General features: G+C 45.1%; 1 protein-coding gene across 1 annotated transcript; it reads right to left on the bottom strand.

The window, feature by feature from the left end:
• Nucleotides 1–1,971: 1,971 nt before the first annotated feature.
• On the bottom strand, nt 1,972–23,797 carry CBLC (Cbl proto-oncogene C). Its single transcript, XM_087940176.1, has 11 exons — nt 22,735–23,797; nt 18,031–18,177; nt 16,347–16,503; nt 12,890–13,011; nt 11,648–11,785; nt 10,124–10,211; nt 8,868–8,999; nt 7,220–7,402; nt 5,208–5,324; nt 3,685–3,850; nt 1,972–2,845 (listed from the first exon to the last, which is right to left on the bottom strand). Exons 1-10 carry the CDS (start codon nt 23,352–23,354, stop codon nt 3,713–3,715), a joined length of 1,842 nt encoding a protein of 613 aa, XP_087796302.1. The 5' UTR covers nt 23,355–23,797; the 3' UTR covers nt 1,972–2,845; nt 3,685–3,712.
• Nucleotides 23,798–24,547: the final 750 nt, after the last annotated feature.

Genomic DNA, 24,547 nt, shown 5'->3' with positions numbered 1-24,547 from the left:
CTCCTCATGTCTTCTGCAACCCAACCCGTCCCGTTGCATTGATGGAGGTTCCTGGAATAGAAGCTGATCTCAGCAAAGCATCTGCAGTCAACAGACTTTCCTCCTAGGAGAAGACGGATCAATATCCTCTTGCTAAACAAGCAAGAAGCGGGTAAGCGGCGGGGAAGGGAGACCCCCGGGAAGAGTAGTGGAGGGGTATTCCTGGAGGAGAGGGGATCAGTCCAGCGGTGATACAAGTAAGGTTTTACACTTAGGCAAGAAAAACCCAAACACACAGGCATAGAATAGGTGGCACCTTGCTCTACAGCAGTTCATTGTCAGAGGGATCTAGCGGAGGTGGGATTCTGCAGGTTCTGACCAGCTCTGGGGAACTGGTAGTGGAAATTTTGAGTGGACATGGCTAGGTGGGCATGGCCATGTGACTGGGTAGGTGTCACTATTTCTTCTTCTTCTTCTTCTTCTTCTTCTTCTTCTTCTTCTTCTTCTTCTTCTTCTTCTTCTTCTTCTTCTTCTTCTTCTTCTTCTTCTTCTTCTTCTTCTTCCTCCTCCTCCTCCTCCTCCTCTTCTCCTCCTCCTCCTCCTTTCTCCTTTCCCATCTTCCTTTTCCATTTCTCCTCCTCCTCCTCCATCCTCTTCCTCCTCCTTTTCTCCTTTCCCATCCTTCTCCTCCTCCATCCCTTGTCCTTCATCCCTCCTCCTTTCTCCTTTCCCGCCTTCCTTTTCCATTCCTCCTCCTCTTCCTCCTCCTCCTTCTCTTCTTCTTCCTCCTCCTCCTCTTTCTCCTTCTTTCTCACCTTCCTTTTTCATTCCTCCTCCTCTTCCTCCTCCTCCTTCTCTTCTTCCTCTTCCTCTCTTCCTCCTTTCTTCTTCTTTCCCACCTTCCTTTTCCATTCCTCCTCCCCCTCTTCCTCCTCCTCCTCCCTATCCTCTTCCTCCTCCCTTTTTCCTTCCCTGGAAGGTAAAAAAAATGCAGCTCCTCCCTCCCCCACGGTATGCCCCTTTTTGCCTCCTGGGCCGCAGGGAAGCCTCCCGGGCGAAGCAGTAAGACAGCCAGGGGAATCCCAGCACAGCCGATCATTGGAACAGCTGATCGTCGGGAGAGGAAAAAAAGAAATACCTTAAGGAGTGACTGGGTGGTAGAGAACGCAGTCAGCGATGTTGCGTATGCACGATAAGGACTGACTAGGCAGGGAGGGTGGAGAAGGGAGGGGCCAGCTAGGGGCACGATTTACTGATTTTCTGAACTGTGCAGAATCATAACAGCCGGTTCTATAGAACTGGACCGAACCGGTAGAATCCCACCCCAGGTCATGTGATTCTTTGACCAGCAAAGTCAATGAGGAAGCCAGCCTCAGGTCACAACCGTGTCCCCTAACTGAACACCTGCAATGATCCACATCACAACCGGGCCAAAAAAAGGTCGTGAAAAGCGAGGGAGGAAACTAACTTAACAAGTGTCTTGCTTAGCAACATACATTTTGGGCTCCATTGTGGTCGTAAGTCGAGGACTAGTTGTACAAGTCTTGGTTGTCCCAAAGGTGGTTTTTCAAAAAAGCAGCTGGACTTTCTTGGCTTTTTTTTTTTTTTTGGAAAATATTTTACTTCTCATCCAAGAAACTGTTAAAATTAGAGGGTGGCTGTTGTGAGGAAAACCGGAGGAAAAGGTAGGAAAATTGGAGATATTTGCCACTTTGAACTATGTGTGAAAATAATAAAGCCAAAATAATAAAGCGGGATACAATTAAATAAACAATAGATTGCACCCACATCCATACCTGAGAAAAATATAATTGAAAATTCCCAAAGAGAACGGAGTACCTATTTTTTTTTTAAAAAAAAGTTTGATTTAAATCCACCTGGTATTTTCCCCTTTTTTTTCTCCCTGGGACACCAGCACCACCTAGTGGACGGCTTCACCATTTTATCCATTCAACCCAGGAAACGGATAGACGGTATCCAGAGGCAACAGGCTAGTTCAACTTAAGTTTAGTTCTAAAAGTCCTGCTTTCTCTAAGCTTTTGAACAGAAAAAGAGGGTATTTCTCCTGTTGAAGAAGACGTGTACAGCTTCCTAGAGAGAAATAAGGCGGAAAAGTCTTTTTTTCTTTTTAATCAACCCTCTTTCCAAAATGAAGAAGGCGACCATGCTACAATGCAGTGGTTTTCAATCTGTAGTCTGCGGAGCCCTGGGGGACAATAGCAATAGCCCTTAGACTTATATACCCCTTCACAGTGCTTTCCAGCCCTCTCTAAGCGGTTTACAGAGTCAGCCTCTTGCCCCCAACAATCTGGGTCCTCATTTTACCGACCTTGGAAGGAGGGAAGGCTGAGTCAACCTTGAGATGGTCAGGATCGAACTGCTGACAGTGGGCAGAATTAGCCTGCAATGCTACATTCTAACCACTGTGCCACCATGGCCATGATGTCACCGGGCCACAAAAGGTATTTGAAGGGAGTTTGTGGTGAAGAAAGGGTTGAGAACTATCGTTTATAAGGCATGAATGGTGATCATGCAGTTACTGTCCGATAGGTCCTCTTTTCCCAAAACAAGGAAATGTGATTCTTGAGATGGTAGCAATGCGGAATCATAAAATCATGGTAGTTCGTCCGGAAAAAGACACCTGTTATGTAAAACATTCCTAAAAATATCCTGATTGTCATCTCAAAAGCACTTGACTTTGCTCTGTGGATTTCCTTCGGTTAGAAGACAAGCTGGGTGAAGCCTCAGAACTGTGAGTAAACCAACTTCTCCTTCATCCGGCCATGTGGAAGGACAGAGTAGACACCGTTGTTTGGCTCTCCCAGACTTGATTCCACCAATCGGGCAGCGCAGATCAGATATGACCCTAGAAGAGGACAAAATTATAGATTACAGATTAACAGAATTGGAAGGGACCTTGTAGGTCATCTAGTCCAACTCCCCGCCCAAGCAGGAGGCCCTACACCATATCTGACAGATGGTAGTCCAGTTTCTTCATGAAAGCTTCCAGTGATGAAGCTGCCACAACTTTTGAAGGCAACTTCTGTTCCATTGGTTGGTTGTTCTCACTGTCAGAAAGTTTCTCCTTATTTCCAGGTTGAATCTCTCCTTGTTCAGTTTCCATCCTTTATTCCTTGTCTGGTCTTCAGGTGCTTTGGAAAATAGCTTGATCCCTTCGTCCTCTCTGTGGCAGCCCCTCAAATATTGGAAGACCGCTATCCTGTCTCCCCTGGTCCTTCTCTTCACTAGACTAGCCATGCCCAGTTCCTGCAACCGTTCAGCGTATGTTTTAGCCTCCAGTCCCCTCATCATCCTGGTTGCTCTTCTATGCACTTTTTCTAGAGTCTCAACTTCTTTTTTTATCGTGTGGTGACCGAAACTGCATGCAGTGCTCTAGGTGTGGTCTTACTAATGCACCACTCAGGAAGATCTGGATTTAGCTGTGTAGAAGTTAGAAGATATCTCATTTGGGGCCTTTTCTCCTGGGAAAACAACCCAGTGTGTCCAGATTGCCCGTAACAAATGGGTGGATAAAAATCCTGAAGTCTCCAAGACATGACGGCTTTAAGACCTGCGGACTTCAACTCCCAGAATTTGCCCAGCCAGCACAGGAAGAGCACGGCTGGCTGAGGAATTCTGGGAGCTGAAGTCCACAAGCCCTTTAACGCTTGGAGACCCTGTACTCTAGATCCTAGCCGACCTTACCTGCTTACTCGGATGGTCTGGAAGCAACTCATTGCTGGGATCCCTCTCGCCTCTCCTCAACTGGAGAAGCTGCGGGGCTGTCCCATGAGCTGACGGACGGAGGGTGTTCACGAGGAAGGCTCGGCAACGGGCGATCCCTGATCCAGTGGCTTGAAGAGGAGTGGGTCTAAATGGGCACCAGAAGAAATGGGTTGGGGTGTTGAGGAGATAACTGGCATCGACGTCTTAGATACCCAGCAGTCTTATTCCCATGACAAAATACAGGTACTCCTTGGCTTATGACGCCAATGGAGCCCATCGTTTCTGCTCCTAAGCAAGACTGCCAGAGTTCCAGAAATGATCCGTTCCAATCAGTAACTCCGAGACAACCATCATCTCAAAGTGCTTTATTAAAACAGAAACTTGGCACCTCTGTGGAATTCCGAAACTAAAGTTTCGTCCCCGACTTCCCACAAGACTCAAGCTACACCCTTTTCTTTCACCTCATACATCATGTGAACCAATCACCCTTCAGCTACAATTCTGGCTGCGCCACAGAGAATGGCCTTGAAGGTTTTATATATCTATTTTGTCTACTGAAAGCTACTCAAACAACAGCAGCCCCCCTCTGCAGCGGTGCGGCAGCTTTTAATAAGGATTCCACAGCTGACACAAGACACTTGCTAAGTGATTGTGGTTCTGTTTTACGACCTTGCTTGTCACAGTTGCTCCCCAAACGTGACCAACCCTCTGAAGTTAAACCAATGATTCCTTTATTAGGAGCCGCTGCAGCGCTGGCAAAAAGTTCCTCTCTCACCGCAGGATAACAAGTCTGTCCAGCAGGGAGAGGAATAGTTGTCTGCCCATATCTATTCATCTCTGCCCCCTGCCTTTTATCCCCAGAGCTAGTGTGGGGCTTTGCTAGCAGCAGTGGCTCTTCCGTCCCAAGGATCGGCCCATAGATTTCCACTGCTCTCCTTTCGTTCTGTGAATTTGCATGTCAGGCACTGGACCCAGCTCTTCCTCCTCTTCCTCATCAGCCACTTCCAGACCTGGGGGCTGTTGACTGTCCACCTGAGGGCTGAAGGACAGCCCAGGCTCCGCCTTTGTCACTCTGTCTGACAACTTTATTCCCTCTTCCCCCTCGGAGCTTCCAAGTTGCCCTGATGCTGCCTCCTCCTCCTCCTCCTCCTCCTCCTCCTCCTCCTCCTCCTCCTGTAATTTGGCTGCTGGAGGGGCTGGCAGCCAACAGGCCATAACAAGTTGCCAATCGGTTAAGTCAAGTTAACACGGTTTGTTAAGTGAATCTGTCTTCCCCATTAACTTGACTTGTCAGAAGGTCACAAAAAAGGGATCACATAACTCCTGGACATTGCAACTGTCATAAGTACATGCCAGTTGCCAAGCTGGTCTGAATTTTGATCAGGGGACCACGGAGAGGCTGCAATGGTCGTTAAGTGTGAAAAGCGGTCCTAAGTCACTTTTTTTCCAGTGCTGTTGCGATCGTGGTCACTAAATGAACTGTTGTTGAGGATTTCACTTACTTGATAGTCTGGAAGAGGAAGGGCTGGAGGTCTCGGCTGCAGGAGATCTAGTCTTGGGGGTACCGGAGGGGTTTGCAACGGAGGGTCTAGATCCGGAGGTGAAACGGGATCCGCTCTCTGGAGCAGAGGAGGGAGAAAGGACAGGGTGAATTCCTCCCCCACCCACTCATTTAACATCCTGAGGGGAAAGCAATCGGCCGCACGTCACAATCCACGCAAAGGGGGAGAATTGTTCTGAGGCATTCAGGACAGTCAAAGAAAAGGGGGGAAAACGTTTCATCCCCGGTTCAGTTGATTGAGGGGGACCCCCATTTCCACAGAGAAACCCCTCCCCGACAGGGGTGAAAAAAAGACCCAGGTTGGGTGTAATGGTTAAAGCCACAGGCTGGAAACTAGGAGATGGTGAGTTCTAGCGCTGCCTTAGGCACGAAAGCTAACTGGGTGTCTCTGGGCCAATCACCAGGTGACTGAGAGTTGTAGTGCTGCCTTAGGCAGGAAAGCTAGCTGGGTGTCTTTGGGCCAATCACCAGGTGACTGAGAGTTCTAGTGCTGCCTTAGGCAGGAAAGCTGACTGGGTGTCTTTGGGCCAATCACCAGGTGACTGAGAGTTCTAGTGCTGCCTTAGGCAGGAAAGCTGACTGGGTGTCTTTGGGCCAATCACCAGGTGACTGAGAGTTCTAGTGCCACCTTTGGCGTGAAAGCTGACTGGTTGACTCTGGGCCAATCACCAGGATACAGTAAATTCTAGTCCCACCTTCAGAACAAAAACTGACCGGGTGATTTTGGGCCAATTACTAGGAGACAGTGAGTTCTAGTCCCACCTTAGCCATGAACGTCAGCTGGGGGAATTTAGGGCAGTCCCTCTTTCTTAACTCAACCCACCCACAGAGTAGCAGTTGTGGGGGAAAATAGGAGAAGGAAAGTGTATTAGATAAGTTACGTGCCTTGACTTAGTTATAAAAATAATGAAAGTGAGATATAAATTGATAAAAATATATTTAAAAAAAGGAGACCGGCGTGGAACGTTAAGGAGACTGCAACCTAGGAAGGGATAAAAATATCAAGACGGCTTTGGGCGAACCTGCATTCAGGCTCCATCTTATGTTACCTGGCTGCTCTACTCAACATACATCTTAAAAGGGGTGGAGTTTCAATGCTGTGGTCCTGGCTGCCACCTTTTAGCCCCACCCACTCCTTCCTCGGCGCCCCTGGGTGCAAAAGTGATGCTCCTCAAAATCAGGAAGCGCGCCTCATCTCACACTGACCCAGGGGTGGGCTGCTGGGGATTCACATGGGTTCGGGGCGATCCTCTAGCTAAGATGCTGCGCAGTTCGGGCAAACCCGCAAATCCCACCCCTGGCTGGCCCTGCCCATCCCTCCCAAGACTCTCCACGCGGCCTGTTTTGGATGCTAGGTAAGTACAGGACCCATACAGAGGCAGGAAATGGGCTGGAAACAGGCCCATTTCTGGCCTCCAGAGGGCTTCTGGAGGCCATTTTCACCCTCCCGGAGTCTCGAAGAAAGCCTCCAGAGCCCCGGGAGGGTGAAAATACCTCCCCCCTCCCGCCGTGGTGCAGGAGGCCGACAAGGCCACCCCCACCATGGCCATACCTGTCAACTAAAAAATACTCCTTTGGTCTTTTTAGTGGCCAGCAGGAAGGGAATGGGGGAAAGCAGTGCATTCCTTAAATGCCTCAGATAATCGCTAGGCAGGCGAAGCTGTTGGCACACAAGATTATTACTGGAGAGCATGATTGATGACTCTTGGCTATGGATGTGTCCCATTGGAGAATATACATCCAGGGGGTGGGGAGAAGACCAGGGTCAAGGGTGGAATGAATGATGTGTCTCAGTGTTAGCTACACCCAGGTAGCACTGGCATGTTTCACTCCTAATAAATCTGTGGCTCACGATTTGAATGGGGGTGGATGCCAGAACCCTGACAGTGCCCACCCGGCAACCGGGGCAGAGAACCGGTTGCTGAAATTTTTGAAGCCCACCCTTGCACTAACCCCTTGATTCTGCCGCATGAGCATCAGCTGTTGTAACACCAGGTCCACATCCTCCAGGTCGCCCTCGTCGCTTTCATCCTTGGTGGTAGGGCTGCCCTCCTTGGAGCTATACGGGCTGACCTCCACATCTTCATGGCCCCAGATCGTCTGGCGACAAAAGGGGCATGTGGGGGATTTTGAAAGCTGGCAAAGAAGCAGAGAGGGTCCCGTTAGGATTATTTGCCCGCCCCCATGACTCAAAGAGGCAGCTCCACCCACGAAGAGTTCAATTGGCTACTCTATTGCTTACGCCTGTTTGCAGGAATCTTCCCAGATTGGCAGTAGATGAGGTTCAACAGCATTCCAGGCCGGTGTGTGTGTGTAATGTCAAATCTTTTTTGTTTAATAATAAATGTTATTGAATAAACATTAATAACAATTGAACACAGTGCGACTTTCTTGACCATCATTTTGGCCATAAAAACTATAGTATAGCGATACACATAACAGTTAATTTCCTTTTTCCCTTATGTTATTAGTATAGCGTTAGCTGCATGTTATTACTATTTACATTTAAATACATTTATTTACAATATATACATATTTACAACCACCTTTTAAACTCATGCATTCGTGTCATCTCATAGTTGTCCATTATATTCCGTTCTCTTTGGTTTACAAAACTTTAACTTTCATTCAGTGGTGGGATTCAGCCAGTTCGCACCAGTTCGGGAGGACCGGTTGTTAACTTTCTGAGCAGTTTGGGGAACTGGTTGTTGGAAGAAGTCATTAGGGCGGAGGACCGGTTGTTAAATTATTTGAATCCCACCACTGCTTTCATTTCTATAAAGCATCAACCCTTTATTTCTTTTTCCTCGGCTCTAGCCTTTGATACATTTTACTCCAGGCTTCATAATACTCTTGTCTCACCCTTATCTTTGATTTCTAAAGTTTGTGGCATGTCAAATCTTGCTCTCTTTGTGCCTACCAAAAGATTCCAGACTAATTCCCTATTTGACTCAGTGGTGGTATTCGACCGGTTCAGCCCGGTTCTGGCGAGCTAGTAGCAGCAATGAGCAGCGGAGACTAAATCTGCTCTTGGGCCCACTTGCCTGACTGGGCTCCCACCTCACCTTTATCCTCTGAATTTGAAGCGCAGCTGCTTTGCGCGGGACAGAATAGTGTCGCGCGGCAGCTGCTGAAACGACTGGGAGATCGTGCAGGCTTGCAGGAGGTGAGTTTAGAACCAGGGGTGGGATTCTACCGGTTTGCGCCTATTCGCTAGAACCGGTTGTTAACATTCTAAGCAGTTCGGAGAACCTGTTGGTAGAAGAAATTACTGGGCTAATCCTGTAAGGAGGGCAGGAAGGAAACATTCTGGTGTTGCTTACGGAAACTGCCTCTCTGTTAACCCTTATTACATTCTTGGCAGTGGTGTCGAGTTGGCCACACCCACCCAGTCTCATGACCACCCAATCATATGACCGCCTAGCCACGCCCACCTAGCCACATGACCACCCAGCCAATCATTAGGGCAGAGAGCCCCTTGCTAAAAAAAATAGAAGCCCATCCCTGCCTACGGCTTTTCTTTTCATGTGTATTTTATAGAATGGATCCTCTTAATGAAAAGGTTTTAATAAAAATAGAAAGGGAAGGGGAAGGAAATCACCTGCCATGACTTCAGGCATTCCCGGCAGAGAAGATGACCGCACGGACGGATTTGAACGTCCTTGTTGTTCTCGGTGCAGATTTTGCAAAGCTGGAAAGTGGATTCCACCTGGCTGTAGAGCTCGAACTGTTCCTGCAGAGGAAGAAGAGAAGAGACAGGCAGAGGCGTGAAACCAGAGTCCAGATAACAGTGGGGTACCTGGGTGCTCGTTGTTAATTCGTTCCGGGAGGCACAAGGAGTACCAAACTTTTCCCATCAGGAAGAGTGAGTGAAGATAGTGAGTCACAAGGCAGCTGACGCCGAGAAGTTTGAGCTTATGCGTCGAGTACCAAACAAATGATGAGTAATGTGTGGAGTACCCAACTGGATGAGTTTCAAAGCTGTTAAGGACCAAGGTACCAATGAAGTGAGAATGAGAAATTTGAAAACCTTTTATTCTTCTCTTCCTCTCCTCTCTCCCCTTTGTTCTCTTCTCTCTTCCCTTTCCCCGTTCTTCTCCTCCTCTCCTTCTTGCCTTTCCTTTCCTCTTCCCCTGTGTTGTTTTCTTCCCTTTCTTTTCTCTTGTCTTCCTTTTCCCTTCCGTTATCTTTCCTTGTCCTGTTCATCTCCTCCTCTTTTCTTCCCTTTCTCTTTCCTTTTCCTTGTGTTCTCTTCTCTCTTTCCTCTTTCTCCTCTTCCCTTTCCTTTCTGTTATCTTCTCTCTTCCTTTTGCATTCTTTTCTTTCCTCTTCTCTTTCTGTCTGTTTGTCTCTCTCTCTGCCTGCCTGCCTGCCTATCTCTATCTTTCTTTCTCTCTCACACACACATCTATCTATCCATCTATCATCTATCTATCATCTATCTTATCTATCTATCTATCTATCTATCTATCTATCTATCTATCTATCTATCTATCTATCTATCTATCTATCTATCCATCATCTATCTATCTATTTATCTATTTATTTATTTATCATCTATCTATCTGTCTATCTATCTATCTATCTATCATCTATCTATCTATCATCTATCTATCTATCTATCTATCTATCTATCTATCTATCTATCTATCATCTATCTATCTATCTATCTATCTATCTATCTATCATCATCTTTCTGTTGTCTATCTATATTTTTATATCTATCTATCATCTTCTGGAAAACAACAGAAGTTTATGGCATGAATGGTTCCTAAGAGTGTGAGGCCTTTAGCTATTCATTCCAGCTTAACACCTTTATATACACAACATCTGAAAGGCTTGTAAGGACTAACTTACCTGCGAGACCTTAATTCGATTACGAGTGGAGCCTTCCATCAACTCTGCCAGATCCGGATTCATGTTTTTCCCATCTGGATACAGGTAGCTACAAGATTGGATGGAGCACAGAGATACCTTTTTAAGCACCTCCTTCCCAACTTCAAGATGTGTGGACTTCAACTCCCAGAATTCCTGGCTGGTTGCCTTTGGCCAGTCCCTCTCTCTCTCAGCCCAGCTCACCTCGCAGGGTTGTTGTTGTGGAGAAAATAGGAAGAGGAAGGAATACAGGTAGTGCTTGACTTACGACTACAATTGAGCCTGGCCTTTCTGTTGCTAAGTGAGACATATGTTAAGGAATTTTGCCCTGTTTTATGACCTTTCTTGTCACAGTTATTAAGCGAATCACAGAAGTTGTTAAGTTAGCAACACTTGTTGAGTGAATCTCAGCAAGTTGATTTTTGTGGTCAGAAAAGGAGGATCCCATGACCCCAGAACATTGCAACCATCATAAATATGAGTCAGTGGCCAAGTGTCTGAATTTTGATCACGTGATTACAGGGATGCTGCAATGGTCGTAAGTATGAAACATGGTCATAAGTCCCTTTTTTCAGCCGTTGTAACTTTGAACGGTCGCTAAATGAACTATTGTAAGTCGAGGACTACTTGTATTAGGTAGGTTTGCCACCTTGAATTACTTAACGAAGTTATAAAGGCGGAATAAAACATCTAATAAATAGATAAATATAACTCCACAGCTACATTATTCCATAAATCCAAATTTGGACCAACTCAAAAGTCTTTGTTCCGGGGATTTTGACAGCTTGCCCGTTCTGTTGCGTCATTGGTTGATCCAGAGGAAGTAAGTATGACAACCCAAAGGGGCGCGGCACAAAGGCAACACAGTCAAATAAGCAGTAAGACTCCCTTTATTATCTCCAACTTTGCCCCCAATATCCAGGTTACCTTCGGCTGGAGAAAAACTCTCCCAGAAACAGCTTTTAATTGTAGAAAATTCAGTCCAAAACAGGGTAAACACAAAATGTAACTTAAAGTCCAAACAAGCCAAACTGAAGTACTTAGTTTGGCAAGGAAGGAGAAGGAATTTCAGACTTGAATACACAGTAAAATTCACATAGTTGGGAAGACGCCAAGAGCACAGATAAGCCACCATGATACAAGATAAATTCATGTTTGCTCCCAACAACTTGCTGTGCGCAGTTTCCTCTTTTATACACTGCGTTCCCAGCTGCAGCTAATGAAGGGAATCAGGGCCCTTTCCTCTCCCATAAGCCACGCAGCCCACGTTGCTCCCTTCTCCATTCCTCCCTACGTGCCCTAGGATGAAGAAGGGGTGGGCCTGGGTCTTCCTCTAAACTTTCTCTCCCTTGTTCTACCTCTCTCCTGCTCTGCCCAGCTGGACTTTGCCCTTCCCCAGTTTCCCCCACAGCCAACAGAGCCACACTCAGTAAGATGTTAGGACTCTATTGTGGATTTCTGATCAAAGATAACCCTCTTATGTCCACTTGCACCTCTGATACTCACAAGCCTTCCTTGTGTCCATCCACCAGGGCCTGGAAGAGGGATTTTTTCTCTGGGATGGTTTGTAAGATGCCTCTATCAGCCGTCACGTAGCCGATCGCCCACTGGCCCAACCGGGTGCAACTGAGTCGGAAAATGTAGCTGGGGGAGAAAGACAGCAAGAAGTGAATCCAAAATTGGGGTGTCAGGGAGAGTTATGGCTACGGAGAATGTTCTGTGAGCAAGCTAGTTTCAACCCAAGTTGTGGGGTGGTGGTGGCAGAAGTTAAGTTAGGAAAAGAAAAACTTCCTTGGCCACTTTAAAATGTCTAGACTCCAACTCCCAGAATTCTCCAGCCAAGGGGGTCATGTGATCACAATTTGCAACCTTCTCTGCCGGCTTCCCACAAGGTCAGTGGGGAAGACGGTGGGAAATCGAAAGTTCTGATAAGGAGGGTAACTGGGGACTGCTGGAACTCCTGTCACTAAGCAATATGGCTATGCGACATTGCACTTTATGACCTCTCTGCTTAATGGTAGAAATTGGAGTCTCAATGTCCATCGTTAAGCGAGAAATACTTGTAACAATATATATGCAGTTTTACAGCGCTTCCAGGAAAAAATGATTTTTAAAAAAAATATTTTATTAAAGTTTATGATAAGATCAACTAGCAGGGGCCTGAGAGAGGAACTGTTGTGGTTAGCCAGCAGGAGGTACAGACGGCTGAGGAGAGCGAGGACTCAGATGAGGGGCCAGGACCATCAGGGAGTGGACTGCTGCCTTCAGAGATTGTGGGGGCTGCAAGCAGTGATGAGGAGGTTCCCGAGGAGCCTGTGCCAAGTGTGCATGCACGCAGGATTGCTCATAGGGAAGAGCAGGCAACTCTCTACACAGGCAACTTGGGAGTAAGGCTGCAAGGTAACGGCCCCTACTTCAAGAAGATAAAAGCCAGCTGTGAAACGAACGTACTTTGCAGAAGGCAAAAACGTTTTGAAACTCCAGCCTCGTGGACATTCCAGTATCCTGAGTTTGTATTTGAAGATTCTTATTTTGCAAATTATTTCTTGTCTGTTATCTTTTTTTGCAAGTCTTGCACAGTATGGCAAGGCTTGCGCTTATCACAGCTAATTATTTTGTAAAAGCGTTCCAAGGTTTCTGTTCCTTTTGGATGGTGTTTGATTTGTTGGAAAAGGGTGTGGGTGAGAACAGCAGCTCTTTTGAGATCCAACCCCTCCCCCAGATTAATACAACCCATAGAGAGTTTACCTGCCAGGTTTGTTGACGTATGCCTGCAGCCGTGCCTTCACCTCGTCGTAAGTGAGGAACGCCATGTAACCTGGATGTGTTACTGCTAGATAAGTCCAGTTCTTCAACAGGGTTGGCCAAGGCTGTGAAGAGAAAACCGGAAAAGAATTAGATGAGCAAGCAAAGCAGATCGTAGAAAATGCCATCAGATTCACGTTACACAGCCAACAGGTTTTTGCAAGGAAAAAACTGAGAGAATCAACTGACAAATTCAGAGCAATTTTTAAAAATTGCCTCAGGATAAATCACAGTTTATTACTCAGTTTTCTCATTTCACACAGCTGCTTGAGCCTGGCAGACTGATCATTTTGTGGTGTGTTGTCAGGTGTGAGTAAACAGGACCTGCACGCGCAGAATTCGAGCGAATGACCTTATTGTGTTCTGCCTACAAAATGGGTGGTCCTCGACTTACGACCACAATCGAGCCCAACGTTTCTGTTGCTAAGCCAGATGGTCATTAAGTGCGTTTAATGCCCCTTTGACGGCCTCCCTTGGCACAGTTGTTTAAGGGAACCGCTGCGGTCGTTAAGTTAGTGACATGGTTGTTAAGTGAATCTGGCTTCCCCGTTGACGTGGCTTGTCATAGAGTCGCAAAAGGAGGAATCAAGTGACCCCTCCGGGACATTGCAACCGTCATAAATGCGAGTCAGTTTCCAAGCCTCTGAATTTTGATCGCGTGACCATGGGGGACGCTGCAACGGTCGTGAGAAAAACGGCCCTTAGTCACTAATTCAGTGCTGTTGTAACTTCAAATGGTTACTAAATAAACTACTGTAAGTTGAGGAATACCCGTATTCATTTATTTAATAGACAAATTTAGAGAGTATAAGTGTAAAAAAACGATAGAGGGGTGCGGTGGCCTCACAATCAGAAGGCTGTGAGTTCGATCCTATATTTATTTCTCTCTGGGCACAATGAGAATTTATCTGCTGAGTAAAACTCCGCATTGGCAACAGGAAGGGCATCCGGCCAGTAAACACTCAGCTCCATCCAGTCGCCCAGACTCCACTCTACAAGGGATTATTAAAAGACGATGAAGTGTGAAAAGCGATTAGAAGTCCCTTTTTTCAGTGCCATTTTCACTTGGAACGGTCAGCAGACAAACCGTTGCAAATCAAGGTCTAACTATACAGTTTATCTCTCAATCTGGCAGCCGTTTCTTGGGAACAATTAAATGAGGTTCCAAGGAACTTCGAAGGGATTGGCCCTAGCCTTTTGTGATTGTGCAGTAATTCCAAATTAACTTTACAACTTGATTCCTTCTCTCTGCCGGGACTGGGTGTTTTCTACGATATGTTGAAACTACGAACTCTTTGTAAAAAGTATTTATTTTTTTCCCTCCCAGAATTTCCAAAATTTTTCACCCAGGCTATCATTGTTCCTTTAACAATTTCCCCCTCCCTATCAAATTTGAGTAAATAATTCTACATTTTAGTTATATATTTTTCTTCTAACCCTAATAAAATTTTGTCGATTTGTTGTGACGTTCTACCTATTCCAAATTCTTCTATATCCTTTTTATATATCTTGTTTGCAACTGCAAGTAAGACCACTGATCTATCATTACTCTCCGTTCTTGGTTCATTTTTTAATCTTCCTGGCTTATCTAGTAATTGAGTGTATCTTATCATTTTGGTTTCGTCTAATATATTTGGATATATATCATAGCTTCCATTGTTGATAGCCATCCTGGGATTTTGATATAATGTTTTCTTTTTATTTTGTCCCTCTTTATTTTATTTATTTTTTTAAACAAATGTATGCTGCTCATCGCGCCTGCTCGTCTTGCAAGGTGTTGCAAACCCAGGGTGCCGGAGATGGCAGAATGCAATTTTTTTCCACTGTGGTAGCACCAATTGTCTATGTGGCTAAAGAGTGGGGAGAGCATCACTGCTTCCTCTGGACCTCACAGTTTCCGCCACCAGCCTGCCCTGCACCCACAATCATTCCACCGAAAATGTTGTGGTCCTTAGATGCTAGGACGGCCTGGAGGAGGCCCTAATTCTCTTCAGTTGCCCCCTTGATGGTCCTTTCTGGAAAATTCCAGCAAAAGGGATCAGTTTTGACAGAGCCGCCGGTTTGAACCCGAAGGGGTCCTTCGACATACATTCTCTTGCGGTTTTACTTTGGTGAATTGAGCCAAGGAAGGGCTGTTGATTGAGCTGCGTGCTTCTCCACCCACACCTTTGAAAAGAGTGAGGTGTTTTTCCTCTCTCAGAAGTGGAAACATTTGCAACTCCCATCTCTCTCTCTCTCTCTCTGGGGTGTTGGTGACCCTCGCTTTCCACCCACCCTGGCTGCCTCGAAGGATGGACTTTGCAAAGCCACATCCTGCCCACGATCAACAACTCATCAACTGATAGTCGAGAGAGAAAGAGAGAGAGAGAAAGAGAGAGAGAGAGAGAGAGAAAGAGAGAGAGAAAGGACAGAGAGAAAAAGAGAGAAAGGAGGAGAGAGAGGAGAGAGAGAGAAGAGAGAAAGGAGAGAGAGAAAGAAAAGAGAGAGAGAGAGAGAGAGAAAGAGAGAGAAAGAGAGAGAGAGAGAGAGAGAGAAAGGAGAAAGAGAGAGAGAAAGGAACAGAGAGAGAAAGGACAGAGAGAGAGAAGAGAGAAAGAGTAAAGAGAGAGAGAGAGAGAAAGGAGAGAGAGAGAAAGAGAGAGAGAGAGAAAGAGAGAGAAAGGAGAAAGAGAGAAAGAGGAGAGAGAGAGAGAAAGGACAGAGAGAAAAAGAGAGAAAGAGGAGAGAGAGGAGAGAGAGAGAAAGAGAGAAAGGAGAGAGAGAGAAAGAAAGAGGAGAGGGAGAGGAGAGAGAGAGAAAGAGAGAGAGAGAAAGAGGAGAGAGAGGAGAGAGAGAAAGAGAGAGAGAGAGAGAGAGAAAGGAGAGAGAGAGAGAGACAGAGAGAAAGAGGAGAGAGAAAGGAGAGAGAAAGAGATAGAGAGGGAGAGAGGGAGAGAGAGAGAGAGAGAGAGGAACAACATCACAAACATAAATGATGAGTTACGAGGCAGCTGTCTTCGCCCCCACCCCTCAATTCATCTCGCTTGCTCCTAAAAGGCTTCCAAATTTCTTCTTTTTTAAAAAAAACACACGGCGTCTATCCTTTATCCGTGGCCTGTTTCATTTTTGATGTTAAATAGAAACATGGTTCATGGCATGACAGCCAGCTTGGTCCAGTGGTGAAGGTGCCAGGCTACAAACTAGGAGGCTGTGAGTTCTAGTACCACCTTAGGCATGAAAGCCGGTTGGATGACCTTGGGCAGTCCTCCTCTCTCACCTCAGCCCATTCTTACAAGGCTGTTGTAGTGCAGAAAATAGGAGGAGGAAGGAGTATCAAGTATATTTATTATAGAAATAATAAAGGTGGGATAAAAGAAAAGTTAAAGAAACATAAATAAATAAATAGCTGCCCAGGATCTACCTGGAAGAGACGTGTGAAGATGTCAAATTCAAATATGGAGATATGGCCACTGCAGGTCAGGTCAATGGTGGACTTCAAAGCTATGGCCATCGGACCAGAATCTACCGAATGGACTTGCTGGAGGCCTTTTTGAAATTCAGACCAGGGAACCAGGCTCCTATGGAGGAGAAAAAGGAGAGGTTATGGCTGCCACAGTCCTAGGCTGCATAAACAGAGGGATAGAAATCAAGGAAGTGATGAAACGGGCCTATTTTTCGGCCTGCAAAGGCTGCAGAAGCTTTCCTCAAACCTCTGGGAGGCCGAAAAAGGTCTCAAACAAGCCAAAAATCAGCTGGGATGCGCGCACCTGCGTAGTGAGGTAAGTTTGCCTGCAGCTCGCGTGCCGGCACAAATGACTCTGCGTTCCACTTGTGGCACCCGTGCCATAGGTTTGCCATCATGGGTATTGGGTCTCCTGCTTGAGCAGGAGGTTGGACTAGAAGACCTCCAAGGTCCCTTCCAACTCTGTCATTCTGTTTATATGAGAAAGCAAGAGTAGGACCGAGGGGAATTGCGAATCAAAGTGATACTTATGGGCAGGAACATGCAGATTTCAGCATCCCATAAGAAGCGCGCAGAGGGAACTCTCAAAATTGTTCAAGAAAGCGATAAGTAGACTCTTTATAGATCTTAGGTCTGGGAATTGGAGATGTCATTAAACCATTTCAGTTCAAAGGTGAATGCTCTTTCTTGTTATCCTCATAAAAAAAACAAGGTAATAACAGTTTCTAGGCTGATAGGCCCTTTCCATCCGACGTCAATTCTAAGAATCTTTCAATCCTATCGATTATAGACAAACAGGATTAAAGTAGTGGATATAACCAACCATAATGTCACAAAACATCGACAAAAAAACCACTTAGAGTCCAATCAAAGCCGAAGAACAACAATAGTCAATCATAGTCGTTAATCAGGAGAAAAAATTCAAGTCAATTTGGACTTTTAAAAGCTTGTTGAAATCATTTTGTATTGCTTTTCCCAATCCCGATAAAATTGGGGTGAATTCAACGTTTTTCCAGAGGACAACGGACTCAGAATTGTTTGAACCTCAAGAACTTGGAGAATAACATTTATTTATTCATTTATAAAATTTATTGGCCATCCATCTTATTACAAGATAACTCTGGGAGGCTTACAGTCATTCAGTGTTTGCTTAGTCCTCGACTTACAACAATTTGTTTAGGGACTGCTCAAAGTTACAATGGCACTGAAAAAAAGTGACTAAGGGCTATTCTTCACATTTATGGCCATTGTGGGCTCCCCAAGGTCATGTGATCCAAGTACAGATCCTTGGAAACTGACTTGTATTTATGACGTAGCGCTCCAGGGAAATGTTTGCCACCAAAGTCAATGGGGAATCCAGATTCACTTTAACAACCGCGTCGCTAATTCAACAGCTGCAGTGATTCACTTAACAGCCATGGGGGAAAAAGGGGACAAAGCTCCCTTAACAAATGCCTCGCTTAACAACAGAAATTTTAGGCTCAATTGTGGTCGCAGGTCGAGGACTTCCTGTACTACCGATGGGAAGCAGCAGAGACAGGATGCATGCGAAAAGGATGAGCAAGACGTGTGATGAGGAACAGATCTCATCGCCTGGGAAGGAGTTGTAAAGGTCTTGCAAAACTGGTTTTTGGGGGCTCACCGTTCCTTCCAGGTGCCCCTCCAGAAGACCTGGGCCTCTTGCTTGCTCAGCTGGTACGTGCTGCCTTGGTCCTCCCCGTTGGGAAACACGGCTTGTAGTTCAGCCAACATGTGACTGAAGATCAGGGAAAGCTTTGTCAGGTTCCTCCTGCAACGAGAAGTGAAGGAAAAGTTGAATTCGAAGACAGTTGCAGGAATTAGGTATCTCGAAAATAAGGATTAGGGGTGAGATGATAGCATGGTTCCAATATTTGAGGGGCTGCTACAAAGACAAAGGGGTCGGCCTATTCTCCAAAGCTCCTGAAGGCAGGATAAGAAGCAACAGTTGGACACTAATGAAGGGAGAAGTAACCTAGAACGAGGAGAAATTTTCCTGACCGTTAGAACAATTAATCAGTGGAACGGCTTGCCTTCAGAAGTTGTGAATGCTCCAATACTGGAGGTTTTTAAGAAGAGACCAGACATCCATTTGTCTGGAATGGTATAGGACCTCCTGCTTGAGCAGGGGGGTGGACTAGAAGACCTCCAAGGTCCCTTCCAACTCTGTTATCCTGTTACTTGTCAGCTTCAGCAGGCCTGCAAATCTATAATGGTTTGCAAACACTGCCGAGAGAGAGAGGGGGGGAGGGAGGGGGGAGGGAGAGAGAGAGAGAGAGAGAGAGAACAAGAAAGAGAACGAGGGAAAGAGGGAGAGACAAAAAGAAAGAGAGAGAGAAAGACAGAGAGAGAGAGAGAGAGGGAAGGAGAGAGAGAAAGAAAGAAAGAAAAAGAAAGAAAAGAAAAGAAAAGAAAAGAAAAGAAAAGAAAAGAAAAGAAAAGAAAAGAAAAGAAAAGAAAAGAAAAGAAAAGACAGTCTGGTTTTTATTGAACAGCTTTGCTGATACGTTTGGCCTGGAGAAAAGTGAATTTGTTCACGTCCCACCTGTCTGCCAGACATAAAGAGGTGAACTTTAACATGGCTCTGTGTTTGCTTGGAGCCTGGAAACTCTGCAATAGGATGCTTTATAGCAGCTGCAGAAGAGACAGGCATCAAACAGCCATGAATTTCCTCCATCACCCATAAATGTGTGTTAGAACGTCAACAAAGGGTAGAGCAAGACGCAAGAGACATGTTTGAGGAGGCCCATGAGAGGCCTGGGACCCCCAAACTTCATCTTTTAAAGCACCCATTTTACAGACAGGGTAAATGAACCTCAGATTGGGCCTTGACCATCATTGTCAGATTTATCCAGATGTGGGCAGTGTGCAACCCCGATCTCCTTTATACTTGCAACCATTAGTAAAGGTTCCCCTCGCACATACATGCTAGCCGGCTCTAGGAGGGTGGTGCTCATCTGTTACAAAGCCGAAGAGCCAGCGCTGTCCGATGACATCTCCGTGGTCATATGGCCGGCACGACAAAACACCAAAGTCGCACGGAACGCTGTTCCCTTTCCACCAAGGTGGTCCCTATTTTTCTACTTGCATTTTTTTACATGCTTTCAAACTGCTAGGTTGGCAGACAAATAACGAGCTCACTCCATTAACGCGGTGCTAGGGATTCGAACCGTCAAATTGCTGGCCTTTCTGACCGACAAGCCACTGAGCCACCACATCCATTATAACCAATCAAACCTGGAGGGGGCATTTATATTTAACAGGGGGGCACAGCTTGAGATTGAAAGCAGAGGTGGTATTTAGCAGGTTCTGACCAGTTCTGGAGAACTGGTAGCGGAAATTTTGAATAGTTTGGAGAACCGGCAAATGCCACCTCTGACTGGAGATTTTACGGTATCCTTCTCCTGCCACACTCATCAAGATATACCCGCAGAACCGGTAGTAAAAAAATTTGAATCCCACCACTGATTGAAAGGCCAAAGAACCAGGTTGCAAGAGGCCCAAATAAGCCTTGTAATAAAACCACAAAGACATCCTCCCAATCCTTTTTACCGGTCGGCTCAAACCGTTGGCGGAAAGCAAACAGTTTTGGTTTGTAGGCCGATTGTGGCTTAGCCATGGATTCAGGGATTCGTCAGAAATCTAAGCTGAAGTAAAGTAGGAGTGTCAGTGGGGTAGACGAAAGTGGGAAAGTCAAAAAAGTCAAGATGGCAGCTGCAACTGTGCGGCCTGGATTTTCAGGCCTCCTGCCCCTTACAGCCACCCCTTTAACAAACCATGACTTAGCCCGATGTGGGAAGCCAGACAAGGATTGGGAGGGGGATAAATAATAACCTGGGCCAACACACCTGATTCAAACGCAGCGAATTTTACTCTTACTTTGCAAAGAGGAAGTAGTTCTGCTACTGTATACAGAAATTACAGCAACGGAATATTTTGAGGCAGGTTAACTACTTCATGCAGACCCAGAGGGTGCCAAAGGTAGTTTGATAAGCTGGCACTCCCTGTTTTTTGCCCCCAAAATCCAGTCTGGTTTCTCTCTTTCTCTCTGGCACCTGTGAATTTAGCTTTTTATCTGAGGGGGCCCACAGGTGGGGAGAGGAGAGGCTGGTTATCAAACCTCCATATTATCATTCATTGATAAAGGGGAAACAGTGTAAACCATGGTTCTTATTTTCGATTATCAACCCTTTCCTTCTGCTTTTAACAAAGGGTTGATAAGCCTATAGTATCAAGCTATAATTTTTAAGCAGGATTTGGGGCCAAAGTGACTGAATAAACAGTGTTGAAAGGGACTTCTAGACCAATCTGCTACTCAAGCAGAAACTCTACACAATTCCAGACAAATGGCTGTCCAGTCTTTTCTATTTTACAGTTTTCTGTTGGAAAGGCAATCCTGAGTCACGTTTCTCAATAATTGGCAATTATAACAGGGGTGGACTTCAACTCCCAGAATTCCCCAGCTGAAGAGGGAATTCTGGGAGTTGAAGTTCACACATCTTAACATCTTCAACTTTGAAAAACGCTGCACATTAAGTGCAAAACAAAAATTGGTTGTCCATTTTCCCCTGAATACTGGAGTTATGAGGATAGTGAGTTATGATGATATTAGAGTTATTCTACTTTATTTGGACATAAAATACGGCTTTTTAAAAATTACTATTTGCTTTCACGCTTCGTTTTGAAAATCGCCTTGCTGTCTCTTCATTGGTTCCTCTTCGTTAGCTACGTTTAAATGAATAAATAAATAATTATATATTGCAGCTAATTGAAACCGTGTAGTTTTAATATTTTTAAACTATTTTTTTACAGTTCCACAAAGGTGATCGTAACATATAAAACATTAAAACAATAAAGAGAGATCCTGAATTTTTTTCAAAATGCAATGAAAATAAAAATGAATGATTATAAAAAAAAGTTTTTTTGCCTTTTTACCTGCATTTGTATATATAAATGTTTTTCTTCCCCTCCCTTCTCAGTTCTGTAGGGCTTGGATATGTATGCATTTAAAAGATTTATTCGGCTACCCATCTTAGGTAGCATCAACAAGGCCACAAATAATATTTAGACAGATCTTTAATTAGACGTGTTCTTTTGATCAGTTTTGCGTGACTGTTATCCATCTGTATAAGGAGAGTTGGATATTTGCAGTTGGAATAGAGGTCCTAAACTAGTGCCTCAGCCTTGGGCGCTTTAAGAGGCATGGACTTCAACTCCCAGAAATCCCCAGCGTTTCTGGCTGGGGAATTCTGGGAATTGAAGTCCATGCCTCTTAAAGTGCCCAAGGTTCAGAAATACTGCCCTAAACTGAACAATTTAACAAGTAATAAAAGGCACAACATACTGAAAGGCTAAATAAAAAAACATTTTCTGCCCATCATTCCTTAAGTACCAGCCACCAACTAGGCATCAAGATCTTCTCACAGTCACAAAGATGAGGTGATTAGGATGATGCTTTCTACTTATTCTTCTCTCATGCACAAAATTTCCTCATTTCTTTACTATTCTGGTTCTCTCCAACATGTTTCGTTCCAGATTTTATTGTCCCCCATAACAATGCAACATCACATAGTTCAACCTTGGTTTCTATTATTATTGCTATTATTGCTGTTGTCGTCATCATTTTGTAGTATTATTATTATTATTATTCATTAAACGTGAAACTCAGTCAACTGAACATTTCAAAATGTATCTCAAATATTGACTGGCACTGATCAGCATCCTAAGTATCAGCCAAGTATCTTCTTAAAATTATTAATAAAATAATTATTCCTTTATTCATTAAACATGAAACTCGGTCAACTGAACATTTACAAATGTATCACAATTTAAAATTGTTGTTGTTGTTGTTATTATTGTTATCTACAGTTAGATAAGAGAAAGGGGAACACTTCATAATTCAAATCCTAACTATGGACTGAAGAATAATTATGCTCATGCTTGAGGAAGTAGGTGTATACGGTGCTCTTTATTTTTATTTACTAAATTTTTATGCTGCCCAAATTCCCTCTAAAGTGAATCTAGGCAGCTTACAAATTATGAAACAAGTAAAAAGATTATTAAAACATTCAAACTACACCATTTCAATTAGCCACAATGTATAATTATTGCTTATTTATTTAATAAATCAAAAACATTGCCGCTCATTGAAGCGGTGTAATTTTAACATTTTAAAAAACTATTTCTTTGGAGCTGACCGAAGACAGCTCTAAGCCGCTTCCAGACCTCGAGGTAAATGCAACTTTAAAACAACGAAGTGAGATCCTGAGGTTAAAAAAAACAAATGCAATGAAAATAAAACAATTATAAAACATTTTTTATTTTTTACCTGGCAGCCGAGCCTTCCAGCAAAATCTCCTCCTTGTCTTTCCCTCTTTTGAACAGCCGTGTGGCTTGCTTAACTTTTTCCAGCAGATTCAGGAGAAAAATGCGAAAGAAATCTGATTCCCAAACTTCGGCCAAACCGGCCCCGTAATGCTCTCGAATAAGCCTCAGGTGCTGGTAGATGAGGGGCAGGAGGGAAGGCAGGTGAGGTGGGCTATTCCGAAGGGCCACCTGAGGTTGGCACGCCAGCTGTTGCAGCTTGGTTAACCCCTGGAGGGCTTTCTCCAAAGAACGGTGGGCTCCCGTCCAGCGGGGCATCCAAGTCGGCCCAGGTGCCATGGCCATGCTGGGATTCCCAGGTGAGCTGAGGAAGGAGGGAGCTTGCTTGCCACGGAGTTTCCTGCTGCCAACCTGCAGGTCAGCGAGGGCACTGCTGCGTGTGTCAGGAAGGAAGGAGCCCAGCCAGCTTGAAAGAGAGAAAGAAAGAAGGGAGGGAGGGAGGAAGGGAACTGGAGGATTGAAGTGACAAAGGCAATGAATAGTGAAGTAGTAAGTGTGTGTGTGTGTGTGTGTGTGTGGCGTGGGGGAGAACCGAAGAGGAAATAACAAACGGCTTGAGAGCATCAGACAAACACATAGGCCACAAAGCAGAGAGTGAAGTCAACAAGTGAGGTGGACAGGTTCAAGCTTGCAGGGAAGGAAGGTCAGGTTTCAAGGCAGGCGGTGGGTCCCGCCTGTAATTCAGCTCTGGGAACGACGGGAGTGCCAGCGCCAGACAAATTGCAAAATAAAAAAAACCAATTCGTACAATGCTCCACCTGGTCCTGAGAAGAAGGAGTCCGGAGGCCGGCAACCTTAGACAGAGGTTTCTGCTATTGTTTCATCCGCAGAGCAGCAGGTCAAGGCCTGGAAAAAAAACCCAACAACAACCAGAAGTTACGTTTCCCTCTTTCGATAGATTTTAATCAGGCATATGCGTGTTGCATTGACTCTAACAGTGGCTGATTGCTCTTTTTTTGTTTTCTTTTGTTTCCATCCTGTTCTTTTTGGGCCGAGTCAGGTGAAGTAGGGTGTAATTCATGGCACGAAAGAAATCAATTGCAGCGCCACAAAATTCTGTTGCAATCCTGCTCTGCCCCCTCCCCGCAAAAGGCTGAGCTGATAAAAGCAGACAAAATTAAGAAATGGTGGTATTAATTGGTTGTTTTAGGTTGGGCAATGAATTGAATGGGAAGGAAGGGAGGAGGAGGGAGAGGGAGAGAGGGAGGAAGAAAGGAGGGAGGAAGGAAGGAAGGAGGGAGGGAGGAAGGGAGGGAGGGAGGAAATGAGCAGGGAGAACCAAGGGGGAGGGAGAGAGGAAGAAAAGAAGGGAGGAAGGAAGGAAAGAAGGAGGGAGGGAGGAAAGGAGTGAGGAGAAACAAGGGGGTGAGAGAAAGGAAGGAAGGAGGGAAGGAGAGAGAGAGGGAGGAAGGGAGGGAGGCGGAGGGAAGGAGGAAGGAAGACAGAAAGAGTGTGAAGAGAGAGAAGAAGAAGAAGGAAGGAAGGAAGGAAGGAAGGAAGGAAGGAAGGAAAGAGAAAGAAAGAAAGAAAGAAAGAAAGAGAAGAAAGAAAGAAAGAAAGAAAGAAAGAAAGAAAGAAAGGAGGACTGACATTTTAAAGTTATTTTTGCACTTTTAAAAAAGATCCAAAATCCTCCTTTGTGAGCTCAGGAGAAGGACGTGTGATCCAGACAAATACAATCCTAGCTTTCCTCATCAGCCCTGATGAGGGGATTGTCTTATTTGTGTCTTTACAAATTGAACATTGATTGATTTTTG

The sequence above is a fragment of the Pseudonaja textilis genome, chromosome 10 (assembly GCF_049901715.1).
Source record: "Pseudonaja textilis isolate UNSWEBS1 chromosome 10, rPseTex1.2, whole genome shotgun sequence".
Lineage (NCBI taxonomy): Eukaryota > Metazoa > Chordata > Lepidosauria > Squamata > Elapidae > Pseudonaja > Pseudonaja textilis.
The sequence above is the reverse complement of the archived record's forward strand: the minus strand, read 5'-3'. Positions and strand labels throughout refer to the sequence as shown.

Coding starts and splice junctions, on each gene's coding strand:
- CBLC (XM_087940176.1), bottom strand. CDS start 23,354: ATGCTCTCAAGCCGTTTGTTATTTCCTCTTCGGTTCTCCCCCACGCCA. Junction 13,012..16,346: donor TCTTCACACGTCTCTTCCAG/GTAGATCCTGGG, acceptor TTCTCTTCACAG/CCTTGGCCAACCCTGTTGAA. Junction 10,212..11,647: donor GATGGACACAAGGAAGGCTT/GTGAGTATCAGA, acceptor CCAATCTTGTAG/CTACCTGTATCCAGATGGGA.